Genomic DNA, 15,190 nt, shown 5'->3' with positions numbered 1-15,190 from the left:
CTGCCCCTTGTGGTGCCAACAGAGAAATGCAGGCCAACATTGTCCGCAGTAACGGAGGTAGGGAGGGAGGGAGTGATAACCGAACGAACGCTATACTAGGTGTACTGGCTTACAGCCACGCACAAAAAAGCATCAATACATTAAGCTCATTCCTCCACCTAAAGCTGTGCCAGTCAACAGCCAGTCTAATCACCAAAAATAAACCACATGTAGGCGTAGAGCGACTGGTGCATCACATCCCATACAAAAATGAATTACTATAGGATTTGAAGTGTCCTACTCCTATTGTTATAAGGACTGTCTGTCTATAATGCAATAGCGTACCGTGGGGTCTTGCACAGGGTCTTCTCTGACATTGTTATTACTCCCAATGCCCCCCCCATACACCCACACGCAGATAGGGAGAGAAACTACGCACGTAGGGGTCAGTGGCGTCTGGTGGGTCCTAGAACCGGGTACCAGGACCAACGAAGCACGCACACGCAGCACGCACGATTTTTTTGGGGGTGCGCTTTCAAAGCATGCCCTGATGGGTTTCACAGCACCAGAAGGGCACTGAGCATTGGCATTTATATGTAAACACATCAACAAAGGCCAATAATTTCAGAGCGAGCGATTAAGAGGGCAATATTTAGGCCGAAACAAACAAGCTTTTAGGGACACACTAAATAAACTACAGAGCCATTATGACAACAATGGCCAAGCACCATGAAGAGGAATGACAGGACGATAAAATACACCCCCTTAGGACACAGCACTCAATAGCCTACGCCCCTACTTCACTAATCAGTGTTTAGGCTACTAGGCTACTAGGCATATTAGCCCACCGCTCCAGGTCTTGATTTGGTCTTGATTTGACTTGGTCTTGACTTCCGTAAGCTAGAATCATTTTACCTGGCCTACAATGTTAAGTGAATAATGCGCTAGTAAGACCGGTGTTATGCGGAATTCTGTTACCACCGGATTTTGTGACTGGTCACAAGATCCGGTGGTCACTGATTGCCGCATGTTAATACACCGACATCTGTGATCACCGAAATGTGTGACCACCGGTCACAAAATCCGATGGTCACACATTTCGGTGCGTTAATACACAGAAATGTGTGACCACTGAAAAGTATGACCTCCGGTCACAAAATCCACTTCGGCCCGACAGTAGAAAAACAGCTATAGTGTTTGATGTTCTGGGACTTTGATGTTCTTCGTCTTGTGGTGGCACAATCAGTTTGATACAGTTAATTCATCAGCAAAACAGACTGTACATTTCTTTAAAGATGGAAAAAAAAAACGTTTTGTTCCCATGGGATCTCTCCCGTCTCTTACCTGGTAAATACATGCAAAGTATAGCCTATAATAGTTAATTACTGAGACACATATTGTAGGTATAATTTCAAAACAGTAATATTTAATATGTTCAATTACTGCACATAAATTAAAAAAAGCAACAGCGACAGAACCATCAGGTAACCGCATTTTTACATAGCTTCTATAACATCCAGTGACAAAACTGTCTACGTTTTAAACTCAAGAGTTTTGTGGGTTTTGAACTCCCAAGACGAGCTCCTTAACCACTAGGCCACCAGAGCTCTTGAAAATCAATGGTGTCATAGTCTTTTGTTTTGATGTTCTGGGACCACTGCCTCTTGTGGTAGCAACGTAGAACTGCAGGTCAACAATGGAGGGGAGGGACAACCCGACATTCACTCTTCTAGGTGCGCTGGCTTACAGCCAAAGCACAAAAACAACAAATACTTTTTTTTTTTTAAACAATTAAAAACTCAAGGTGTGTGTGTGTGTGCGCGTGCATGCCTTTTGGATACCGCGCATGCCTGCCAATGTAGGACAGAGACCACTGGCAAAAGTACCATGCTGACAACCACCTGTGCTGCATAACTCTGTGTGTGTGTGTGTGTGTGTGTGAGAGTGTGTGTGTGTGTGTGTGTGCATATGTGTGTGTGTGTGTGTGTGTGGAGAGGAGGAGAGAGAGAGAATTCTCAGTGTTTTTCATCTCAGTCCTCCATGCGCATGTTCAGAAGGCATCTGTCATGGCATCTGAGTCCTCTGAGCTCCAAAGACAGAGAGAGGAGAGCTGAGCCAAGGAGCCAGGGAGTCAAGGAGTCAGGGAGCAGGGGAGTCAGGGAGTCAAGGAGTCAGGGAGCAGGGGAGTCAAGGAGTCAGGGAGTCAGGGAGTCAGGGAGCGAGGGAGCCAGGGTGCCAGGGAGTCAAGGAGCAGGGGAGCCAGGGGAGTCAGGGAGCCGGGGAGCCAGGGAGCAGGGGAGCCAGGGAGTCAGGGAGCAGCCCTCCCCTGAGAACACAACACCTCCTATTTAGTGACGGTCTTCAGACTGCAATAGCCTGGGGTGGGACACATGCACACGCACCTACTCTCTCTCGCGCGTGCGCACGCGCACGCGCGCACACACACACACACACACACGTCACAAATACAAAAAAAACACATGTACAGACACACACACATACAAAAAACATATATTCACAAGCAAAAAACATTCATGGACACACACATGTACACATTCACATGCAAAACACATGGATACGCACACGCACACACACACACTGGATCAAGGGACACAATCTGACACTTGATGTGTCTTAAATGTGCTTTCATTGATGAGCAGTGAAAGGGTGTTGGTGAATCATACTATCCTGTATTGTAGTGTTAGATAAATGCATACTGCAACTCATTGATTGAGGTGATTAAAGGATTAGAGAGGTGGCATTCAGGTCAGCTTTGACGACATCAGCTGCCGATTAGTAGATCAAAGTGAAAGTCATTTTTTGTCACACTACTTCATACAGTTACGATTAGTGAAATGTTCTTCTGTTAGCTCCTAGATGGTGCACACACACTAAGCAATATAGACGTACAAAATATATAAGAGAAACGGTGTGTTATGTATCTAGATACAATATACAGTATACAATACTATACATTAAGAGATGGGATGCATGGGGAGCAGGTGAGGTTGTGCAGTTGGGTTAGATAGGTGTACCTATGGGTCTGGTAGGAGTATGGGTACATATTTTTCTATAAAGTATATTCACAAGTACAAAATCTGGATCTATTCTTCCAATAAATATTTATTTCATTTTACCATTATTTTACCAGGAAATCCCTTTGAGATTGGGAGATCTCTTTTACAATGGAGACTTGGCCAAAATGACAGCAGCAGATACAATATATATCACAACACATCACATAAGCAGCGGGTGTGGGAGGAGTTAGGAGAAACCATGGAGAAGGACCTTCGGTCGGCACCAAAGTGTTTCTGGAAGACCATCAGACACCTCAGGAAGGGAAAGCGGGGGACCATCCAAGCTGTATACAGCAAGGAGGGGACACTGCGGACCTCAACTGAGGAGGTTGTTGAGCGTTGGAAGGAGCACTTTGAGGAACTCCTGAACCCGACTAATCCACCCTCTACGACCGAGGCAGAGCCGGATGATGATGGGGGGTCGTCAATTTCCTTGGAGGAGGTCACTGAGGTAGTCAAACAACTCCACAGTGGCAGAGCCCCAGGGACTGATGAGATCCGTCCAGAAATGCTGAAGGCGCTGGGTGTTGAGGGGCTGTCTTGGTTGACATAACTCTTTAACATTGCGTGGAAATCTGGGTCAGTGCCAAAGGAGTGGTAGACTGGGGTGGTGGTCCCAATATTCAAAAAAGGGGACCAGAGGGTGTGGGCCAATTATAGAGGCATCACATTAAGTTTTCGGTGAGCTGGGGATCACGTCGCTGCTATTTGCAGATGATGTGGTCCTGATGGCATCATCTGCCTGCGACCTCCAGCACTCTCTGGAGAGGTTCGCAACTGAGTGTGAAGCGGCTGGGATGAGAATCAGCACTTCTAAATCTGAGGCAATGGTTCTCAGCAGGAAACCGGTGGCCTGTCCGCGCCGAGTAGGAAATGAGTCCTTACCCCAAGTGAAGGAGTTCAAGTATCTGGGGGTCTTGTTCACGAGTGAGGGAACCATGGAGAGGGAGTTTGGCCGGAGAATCAGAGCAGCTGGTGCGGTTCTGCAGTCGCTTTACTGCACTGTTGTGACGAAAAGAGAGCTGAGACAAAATGCAAAGCTCTCGATCTACCGGTCTATCTTCGTCCCCACCCTCACCTATGGTCATGAAGGATGGGTTATGACCGAAAGAAGGAGATCACGGATACAAGCGGCCGAAATGAGTTTTCTCCGGAGGGTAGCTGGGGTCTCCCTGAGAGATCGGGTGAGAAGTTCAGTCATCCGGGAGAGACTCAGAGTAGAGCCGCTGCTTCTTTGCGTCAAAAGGAGCCAGTTGAAGTGGTTCGGGCATCTAGTGAGGATGCCTCCTGGGCGCCTCCCTAGGGACGTGTTCCAGGCGTGTCTGATTGGGAGGAGGCCGCGGGGTAGACCCAGGACTAGGTGCCGGGACTACATCTCCGCACTGGCCTGTGAGCGGCTAAAGATTCCCCAGGCAGAGCTGGTTGATGCTACTAGGGAAATGGATGTCTGGGGCCCCCTGCTGGAGCTGCTGCCTCTGTGACCCGACCCCAGATAAGCGGATGAAGATGGATGGATGGCAAATAATTATTCATTCATACACTGCACTGTAACTTTTGTTCCTGTATTTTATTTTTCCTGCATTTTGTTTTAAATGTCCTTTTTTGCATTTCATTTTATATGACCCTTTTATGTATTTCTTGCACCTTTTTGATGCATTTAATGTCCCAGGCAAAGCACTTTGACTTGCCTTGTTGCTGAAATGTGCTATACAAATAAACTTGCCTTGCCTAGTAGTAGTAGTAGTCGTAGTAGTGGTAGTAGTAGTAGTCATAGTCGTCCTAGTAATAGTAGTAGTACTAGTGGTAGTACAAGTCGTAGTAGAAGTCATAGTTGTAGTAGTACTAGTAGTCGCAGTATAGTAGTAATAGTAGTAGTAGTTAGTAGTCGTGATAGTAGTATTAGTCGTAGTAGTACTAGTAGTCATAATAGTAGTACTAGTAGTCATAGTAGTAGTAGTTGTAGTAGTAGTCATATTCGTAGTCATAGTAGTAGTAGTAATAACACAGATACAAATTTACTGATATACACAATATCAGATACAAATGTACAGTACAGTAGGACTCCACTTATCCGAACCCAACGGGACCGAAGGTCGTTCGTATCTCTGAAATGTCCGGATGACTGAAACTTGTTAAAATGCACCAAATTCAATAAGTGGTATACTTGTTCCATATAGACTCATAATAGACCGATAAATAACCTTAATTACTTGTGAAAATGCATCAACATTGCAATAAAATAGCCAACTAAACTCATATAGCCTAGCCTAGACCTAGCCTATAATAAAATAACCGAATTTCCAATTGAGTGCGTGCTTTGATCAAATACAGTACTTTATTTTCAAATGAGGCGTACGCTGCATCGATAGGCTACTGTATTCGTAGAACAAAATGGTATAGCCTAAAAACAACCCAACATTAGAACAATTAGAGCAAATTATAATCAATAAATAAATAAATGAAATGACAGACAAGTTGTCGTGTCTTAGGCTATTGTAGCCTAAAAGAAAGTCTCTAAAATAACAGATGTAGACTAACGTGGCCTAGGCTGTAGGCTATTATTTAACAAATACAGTAGGTCTAGTAGGCTAATCTACATGCCCACAACACGTCTGTGTTCCTGAAGTCCATTAACGGGGAACGAAAAATGACTCGATGCTGCTTCAGGTTGCTGACGCGCTTTCTGGCTACCAAGGAATGCAGCTCTCGCGCAGCAGACTCGTTTGCGTTTTGCGCTGGACATTAGAGTAACAAAGAAATTAAACGTGACAGTAGGCTACAGCCTACAGGCAACATGTAGGTCTACATACAGTTCTGTCTTTTTTCACAGTAGGATACAGTAGGCCTACTGTAATGAAAATCCCACCAGATAGCAGGCAAAAAAAAAACGTTTTTTAAGCCTGTCCGGGAGGTTCGGATCTCTGAAGTTCGGATGAGTGGGGTCCTACTGTAGTATAATAGGCTAATGTGTGTGTGTGTGTGTGCGCGTGCGCGTGGAGGAGTAGGGCGTCTACATAATAAGCAACAACAGGGGGCAGTATTGCACACATGGATCCAGTGCCATTGGCTTTTTACATTGTTGTAAAATGAGCTACTCAGTGGTGTTTTTTTTAAAATTGTCCTTGATAGTGTGTTTGTGGGGGTGGGGGGGGGCGTGTGTGTGTGCGCGTGTGTACTTTACAATGTGACAGAGTAGCATGTAGTTGTATGACTCACACGGTATCTAGAGGTGAAGGAACAGCTCTTTGCCTGTGTATCTACTGTATGTATGAATGAGTCATGGACTGAACACTCCCCATCCCAGCACACTGTGTACCACACACACAACCTGAGGTTGTCTTAGTAATACAATTAGTGAGGACAATTAGTGAGGATAGATAGCACTGCACCAAGTTTCAATGCACTGTAGACAGACAGCAAATCAGCTGCCACGAAATTGACAACCGAAATAAGAGAATGAAAATAAACTTTATTTATAAAGCACCATTCTAAACATGTTACCAAGTGCATTAGAAAATCTGCAATACATCAAAGCACAGGATTAGTGCTAAAAAAGTGAGACCCAACAAAAAGGTACGTGAGCTCAAATAGTTAAAATCAAGAAAACAATTGCATGAACACGAACATGTGGAGTAAAATCATTCTGAAAATGCTTTGATGTACAGTGCATCCAGAAAGTATTCATACCCCATTCACTTTTTCCACATTTTGTTCCACATCTTACAGTCTTATTCCAAAATAGATTACATTCATCAATCTCTAGAGACAATACCCCATAATGACAAAGTGGAAACACGTTTTTATGAATTTTTGCAAATGTATTAAAAATTTAAAATTAAAAAAATATCACATGTATAGGGCTTGGGAAAATGTAGTCCCAGACACGACCATCTTGTTTCTACACAGGTGTATCTATTCTCTGATTGCATAGGATTCTATGCAGTAGAGCCAATCAGACAAATAGATACACCTGTGTAGAAACAAGATGGTCGTGTCTGGGACTACATTTTCCCAAGCCCTATATAAGTATTCTCTCCCTTTGCTATGACACTCAATTGAGCTCAGGTGCATCCTGTTTCCACTAATCATCCTTGAGATGTTTCTACAACTTGATTGGAGTCCACTTGTGGTAAATTCAATTGATTGGACATAAGGTCCCACAGTTGACAGTGCATGTCAGAGCAGAAACCAAGCAATGAAGTCAAAGGAATTGTCTGTAGACCTCTAAAACAGGATTGTATCAAGGCACAGATCTGGGGAGGGTTAAAAACATTTTTTGCAGCATTGAAGATCCTGAAGAGCACAGTGGTCTCCATCATTTGTAAATGGAATAAGTTTGGAACCACCAGGACTCTTCCTAGAGCTGTCTTACCAGCCAAACTGAGCAATCGGGGGAGAAGGGCCTTGGTCAGGGAGGTGACCAAGAACCCGATGGTCACTCTGAAAGAGCTCCACTGTTTCTCTGTGGAGATGGGAGAACCTTCCAGAAGGACTTTGCAGCACTCCACCAATCAGGCCTTTATGGTAGAGTGGCCACATGACAGCCCGCTTGGAGTTTGACAAAAGGCACCTGAAGGACTCTGACCATGAGAAACAAAATTCTCTGGTCTGATGAAACCCAGATTGAACTCTTTGGCCTGAATGCCAAGCGTCACATCTGGAGGAAACCAGGCACCGCTCGCCACCTGGCCAATACCATCCCTACGGTGAAGCATGGAGGTGGCAGCATCATGCTGTGGGGATGTTTTTCAGCAGCATATAACTGGGCGACTAGTTCAGATAAAGGGAAAGATGAATGCAGCAATGTACAGAGAGATCCTTGATGAAAACCTGCTCCAGAGCGCTCTGGAACTCAAACTGGGGCAAAGGTTCACCTTCCAACAGGACAATGACCCGAAGCACACAGCCAAGATAACAAAGGAGTGGCGGCTTTGGGACAAGTCTGTGAATGTCCTTGAGTGGCCCAGCCAGAGCCCAGACTTGAACCTGATTGAACATCTCTGGAAAGACCTGAAAATAGCTGTGCAGCGATGCTCCCCATCTAACCTGACAGAGCTTGAGGATCTACAGAGAAGAATGGGGAAAAATACAGGTGTACCTGTTAGGGTTTGAGCTGGTGGAGGTAGGACCCAATGGCAGGCAAGCAGCGCAGGTTCAAAATATAGGTTTTAATATCCAAAACAAACAGAGGAACACCAGGAGGAAACATTAACAATGAACCAACATAGAACAAAGGAAACAGGAGGGCATATATACTCTGGGAGAACAATCAAGGAACAACGTACAGGTGTGCAACAAGACATAACGAGACACAGGTGCAGACAATCACCCAGACAAGGACATGGAGGGATACCAACAAGACACCAACACAAGGACAGAGGAACAAGGACAAAAGGGAAGGGAACAGGGAACGAGGCTGGGACATGGAACTAGAGGGGGGAACTAGAGGGCCAGGAGAGGGACTGGAGTGACGTGAGACTAGTGAGGGGACAGGTGTCTAGAGCTGGGAGGACACAAACCAACATAAGACAAGACAACGAACACAAGACGGAACACACAAGGAGCAAGAACAAAACCAAGTGACAAAGTGACCAAAGTGTACAAGAGTCTCTGGGAGTAGTGCAGGGGCAGTCACTGGGAGGGGAGGTGCTCAGGGTGAAGAATCCAGGCCGGGAACAGGGGGTGAGCAGGACGAACCAGGGGTCCGGGGCAGGGGCGAGGGTTTGGACCGGGAGCAGGGGGTGAGCAGAACAAACCAGGGGCCCGGAACAGGGGCGCGAGTCTGGACCGGGAGCGAGCAGAGTGGACCAGGGGTCCGGGGCGAATCAGGGGTCCAGGGCAGGGACGCGGGTCCAGACTGGGAGCAGGGGGTGAGCCAGGGCGGACTGGCCCGAACCATAACAGTACCAAGCTTATAGCTTCATACCCAAGAAGGCTTGAGGCTGTAATCGCCAAAGGTGCCTCAACAAAGTACAGAGTAAAGGGTGTGAATACTTATGTATGTGTGATGTTTGTGTTTTATTTTTAATACATTTGCAAAAATTCCTAAAAGGTTTTTTTCACTTTCATTATGGGTTATTGTGTGTAGATTGATGAGGAAAAAATGAATTTAATCAATTTTGGCATGAGGCAAAACATAACAAAACATAGAAAAAGTGAAGGGTGTGAATACCTTCTGGAGTCTTAAGGCAAGATTTAAAAGAAGAGACTTGAATGGCATTGAAAAGAGAGCGCTAGAGATGCAGAGATAATTGACATGATTTGCCAGTAGCCATCATGTTTTGGTGTTGGGAGGCATGTGGTTCTATTGTTTGGAGCCAAGTACATGTATATTAACTGATCTTACAGCACATGCTTAAGGCTGTTGTGAGAAATCCTGGAGCCCTCCAGACCATTGAAAATGGTGCCACATTTAAGCATGCTCAGACCGCTTAATGCTGATTCATTGAACTGCATATCACCTCATAACAATTCATTTGAAACTTGGTTAGGGCGGCAGTTGGTATTAAGTGCAACATCGTCAAGCAAGAAGTCTCCATGGGTTCATCTCAAATGTCTAGATTGGCCACCTTTATTTGTCTCATTTCCTTAATCTGAATCCTTAATCCCCAGCCTCTAAATTTACTATGCCATAAATTGCAAAACTTGAAGCATACTTTCTAATTCCAGGTTAATTTCTTTCTTCTTAACCTTTCTTAAGATAACATGGAAAATTTAAACAACTGTTAGATGTCTGAACAAGAAGAATGAAACTAAAAAATCTATCGCTGAGTATTACAGGCAATCTGAATATTCTGACGTGTTGCATATCTACTCTTCTACTGAGTATATAGCTAGGCACATATGTGATATACAATTCAAATAGGTAACATTTTACCACTGATCATTGTTTATATTCCATGATGCTGTTACATAACTGGGACCGAAAAGCAGGTAAAATGTTGCTCACCTAGTAACTGTTCTTATTTACCTTATTGGTCAATATTCCATTCTGATGTCTGTTACATAATTATCTTGACATAAAAGCAGCCTCAGGGTAAAATGTCACTTATCTATATCTGTCCTTACATAACCATTGACCTCCATTCTCCACCGGCTATTCAAAGAATGTACCCACTTCTTCTCCCCAACTCTCTGTTTGGACTGGGGATTGCCAACAGCATACTGACAAAGTGTTTGAGCAATTTGATATGCTAGTCTTCTTTGAAAGAGGTATTGATTGAGGGACTAACATTAAATATTTGTGTTGAACACATTCTAAAATCACACAAACACACACACACATGAATGTTCAAAGGGGTGTTCACAAAATCATTAATACACACAGAGACACATAAATACAAGTTGAGTTAAAAGACCAATTACTATCCATTTCAATGTTTTGTGTTGGTTGCTAAGTCAACATTCTGTATGTGTGTATCCCCTGGCTCAAGGCCTGATCTATTCACTCACTCTCTGAAACAAACTGGTTGGCAGACAGATGCTCACATAGACTGATTGGCTTTCCGTATTAAGCTGTCTGATTGACTGCATCATACTGTGACACTGTAGTCAGATATGAGGAAAATAGGGTAAGACAGGTATGGGAACTAACACGTACAGTACCTGGCAATAAGGTGTGCTGGAATGTTCAGACTAACACACAGGGTGCAGTTTTAAAGCTTTTTGGACTTGATAAGGTTGTGTAGGAATAAATCATTCAATGTTTATTACTCATCAGAAATTCCACCCCTGGGGATTATTAAGAGTATGGAGAGAAAGAGAGAGAGAGAGAGAGAGAGAGACTCAAATAGTGGGTCAGCTTAACCTTGAAAAGGTCATTACTACGATTTCCACCAAGAAACAATACATGGTGTAACTGACTAATGTGAAACAAAGCAGCACATCTCCAATCATTAACCACTATTTGAATCTGCCATGTCTTTACACACACACACACACACACACACACACACACACACACACACACACAAACACACACAATCGGAGGTGTAAGGATAGCCTGTTCATTCCAACAGCGTTGTTGTTTCTGATAATAATGTTTATTGTTTTGCAGTCACCTGAAAATGTGAATTCATCTAAGAACATCAAACCAGCATAACAACAGAACAGTCTCAAGCATAACAACAAAACAGTCTCAAGGTGAAATTCCTGAGAAGTCATCCTAGACTATAGTGACTGAAAGTTGCACAGAAATGAAAAAAGCATTCTGTCCTATTTTGGTTCACATAATTGGTCATAGTGTTCACCTATTCAACGATGTATGCCTAAAAAATTACAAAATTCTACTTTTGTTGTAATCTTATATCAAAGTATATAATTACTTACTTCCTGGAAAACGGTAGGTCACGTGCAATTACAACAACAGGTACCTTGGCTGCGTTCCGAATTGCATACTTCTACTTCCTACTACCAGTACCTACTACAGCTGCCATTAGAAAGTACGTACTTTGCAAGCAGTAGGCATCCAATTGGGACATACTACCTTGTCATAACATTGCGCCTTGAAATTTGCCCACATCCGTCGCTGTCCATAACGCGACATTCTTTTTTTATGTTATTATTATTTATGTTATTTGACTGTTATGGATAGTTCAAAAACAAAAATATTTGTTTCTACCTATCTTCGAGAGTTATCTCTTGATGCAGGGTTACTTTTACTGACTGAAACTGCTGAGGAGAGCGGTTGTCATGTGACAGCGGTACCGGACCAATATGGTGGCCGTATTTTGTGCCGCTCAATCCATTACGAGTCATCTCGTGTTCATATCTATAGTCAGAATAGCCAGAACAGCCTGCTGGCTTGCATAGCCTACTGCAAAATACGACCGGATGTAGTAGGACATCCTGGTATTTTTGCCATACTGCATGTGGCATACTATGTATTGGGACATACTACATCCTGTTTTGGCATATTATATAGTAGGGTAGTATGCGATTCGGAACACAGCCTTAGATTTTAGGCCAATAATCTCACAACATCCACCCGTCAATCAACACTATCCTTCGATCGAATCTGTCCCCGTCCACTTGTCAATGTTCCAATCAAATTCCTCTAAACATTATGTCCCACCCTCATAGCTTGTTTGTGTCGGAAATATGTCAAACTATGGAAGTTAGATGATCTCCGTTTCTGTGCGACTTGAAGGAACTGAACTTTGGTTCTGAGGTTGCAGAGCAGGGATTGTTGGTTCAAAACCTACCTTGATAAACACTACAGGTACATTGGTGTCAGTGGAGGGATGGTCTGTTTGGTGTAGCTAGTGCAGCGACCTTTATAAGGCCACACCTCACACCTCCAAATGGAATATCCCTATTTGGAGCACAGGGCTGGCTGCAGAGCAGGGGTAGTATGTTTGAAACCTGCCCTGCCAAACATTAATTTAGTGCATGGAATAGGATTGTAGAATGCATCCTAAAGCCACAAGCTCGATATTAGAAGGCAGTTTTTAAGTAAGAAGTATTTTTTTCCCAATTTGTGTTGCAGCAACACTTGAAATGAAATCAACTGCCCAGGCAATCCAATGCATAGTCCAGAATAGACTTCTTGCATGACATAAAACGAGATAAGCAAAATACATAAGTAGACACAATGTTTTTATTTGGGGTTTTCCGTTGGAGAATCGAAATACTGTAACTTGCGGTCATTAGTCCGCAGATCTGAACACGTGATGTCCCACGCGCTCTACAATAACATAATTTAAAGTACACGATCCAGCCCCCGCCCCCACCGTTTCTCTCAGATGGTAGCGCCAGAGGACCTCCCTCTTACCTGTCGGATAACATTCGTCAGTGAATCCACTGGGACTCATCGATTATCAAACATTAACCACGCAAAAGCGATGCGATTCAGCAAATATCCCGCGTACTTTAATAAATCACCATCTAAACGTGGTAAGCAGTCTGAAAATAAACTATTGACCACCTGAAGCCGAGCAAACAGGCTGCGTTCACTGCACTTGAACTTTTGCTCGGGGAAACTTCAGAAAACAGACTGTACCATTCATGCACGGTAGAGGGGTGAGTCATACCACGCCAACCACACAAGTCCCGCCTCGCAGTGTGGATGCTGGAAGAGATTTGGGGATATAAAATGACTGAACACTATTTTACAGCATTTTTAAGTTCGAGTTCCACTGGCGAACTCTCAGAGCTTCACGGAACGTTAATTACCTCAACGTTGTAACTGCTCCCAAACACTTCTTTGCCACTCAAACCTCAAATAATTCACCTCCTTCATCTCTCGCTGGCATTTCTGCCGGGTAGCGTGAGGACAGCGCAGCCATGGCCGGGGACGGAACGGATCAGCGGGCGTTACAGTATGAGCAAACTCTGGTAAGTTAACTTGTTGCCACTTAAACTCGTTACAAAGTAGACAGACGTGTCCCGCCCGTGGCTCTTGTCGGAGCCATTGTCGTCTGCTGAAGTGAGTAGGCTAAACGTTTACGTAGCCTACACCCCCGCAGCTCTTTAGTTTTGTGAGTGAGTTAGGCTACGACACCTATGATTATTGTATTTCCTATTGACTATTGCATTTCCTCAAAGTGACACTCAAGATGTTTCACTGTCTCTAGCTGGTCTGTTTTTATCATGTAGGCTAATTAGCACAAAAATGCAGTTCTGTGGCAATGGGGCTATTGTCAAAACATCTGGATTTGGCCAGAACAATGCTTCTCTCTCTGCAGACTACCAGGCTGACTAGAATAGCCTACATATAGTGGGAGTATCTGTCCATCCCGTCTCCACACAAGGCGTGTGCCTAGTGCAACTGTGCGTGGGTTGCATATACCGTCTTCCATGTTCCCAACAATGGGTGCCTAGTGCATGGTGGTAAAGTCGAGATGTATGCTCGACATTGCTGTATGTCAACTTTCTTCGCTGCAAACGGCTACACAGTTAAAATTGTTTATTTGAATGATGTTTTCATTGACCACGTGTCAAGAAAGCCTGAAGCCACCTAGTCTCAAAAATAGGCTCATTTGACATTAGCCTTCTGTCATTGCGCTGGACAGTTTAACAGGTGCATGGGCTCAAACAGCCGACCGCCTGAAGCAAAGTCTGAAATAGTGAGATCGTTGCGCAGGCATGCCGCCCCAGATATCTAAGCAGTTTCTCGACTGGGTTTATATAACCAGTCAAGTGCTTCCTCTGAGCGCGGGCACACTGCTTTGAATAGAAATCAAAAGCGCTCTTTGGTGTGGTTTCGTATGGAAACGAGCTGCCCTAGTGCGCCTCGCGGTCGCCCCATTCTATGCCCCGCGGAATTAATGGGTGAAGTTGTGCGGCTTGAACTGCTTGTCAGGAGTGGTGGATGGACATTCCCTGAAAACCTTTGTACAGCCATCTTTGGGCCTTTATTGTCACACTGTAGGTATATACCACCACAATAGCAAATTTATGAGGCTTTAAATTAAGAGACCCACTCAAACGCGCAATTGGCTAACCTGAATACAGGTTTTTTTTCATCTCTTTAAAAGTTTCTTTGTATAGAGACTTCCCCTCGCAGGGTTAATCCCCCCCCTCTCTCTCTCTCTCTCTATGTTGAGGGAGATTACACAACGCTCGAGCCGCTGATTCAGCGCTGGACGCTCTGTCACCCTCGCGGGTCTCGTGCTCCGCGCGCTGGCAAGCCCAGCTCTAGTATAGTCATAAAAAAACCATTTCCATAAAGCCCCTTCTTTCTTTCTTTCTTTCTTTCTTTCTTTCTTTCTTTCTTTCTTTCTTTCTTTCTTTCTTTCTTTCTTTCTTTCTTTCTTTCTTTCTTTCTTTCTTTCTTTCTTTCTTTCTTTCTTTCTTTCTCTGCCTCCCTTTCAGACACCCGTGGGCCACCATGACTTGGTTGCTTTGTCCAACATTAGCAGAGGAGGTTGTGGGGGGCATCTTGTAGGAGGTCAAACTGAAAGAAACGACTACTTATGAGAAGTAATTCTAACTTGTAATGAGAGTGACAAACCACACTCTGTTTTTGTCCATTGTGCAGTTCTGTGTTCTACCTCTTAAACCACACTATCTTATTTTAACTGTATTGGATGAGAATACGCTCGTCTGTCTCCACAGTCCTCCTTTTAGAACATGGCGCCCTGCCACACGTTCTCACCCTCAACCACCTCTGGCTCTCTGTCATCTTGTCTCTT

The 15,190-nt window shown here is 44.2% G+C and overlaps 1 protein-coding gene across 1 annotated transcript in view; it reads left to right on the top strand.

The window, feature by feature from the left end:
* Nucleotides 1–13,340: 13,340 nt before the first annotated feature.
* LOC311313002 (chloride channel protein 2-like) overlaps nt 13,341–15,190 on the top strand; it is a gene marked incomplete at its 5' end in the record, with an annotated part of 240,753 nt that continues 238,903 nt past the window's right edge. Inside the window, one exon of the mRNA XM_084443013.1 lies at nt 13,341–13,391. Within this exon, the coding sequence (XP_084299139.1) occupies nt 13,341–13,391 (51 nt within the window). The remainder of the gene's footprint in view (nt 13,392–15,190) is intronic.

This window comes from Borostomias antarcticus, assembly GCF_949987555.1.
Source record: "Borostomias antarcticus genome assembly, chromosome: 1".
NCBI lineage: Eukaryota > Metazoa > Chordata > Actinopteri > Stomiiformes > Stomiidae > Borostomias > Borostomias antarcticus.
The sequence above is the reverse complement of the archived record's forward strand: the minus strand, read 5'-3'. Positions and strand labels throughout refer to the sequence as shown.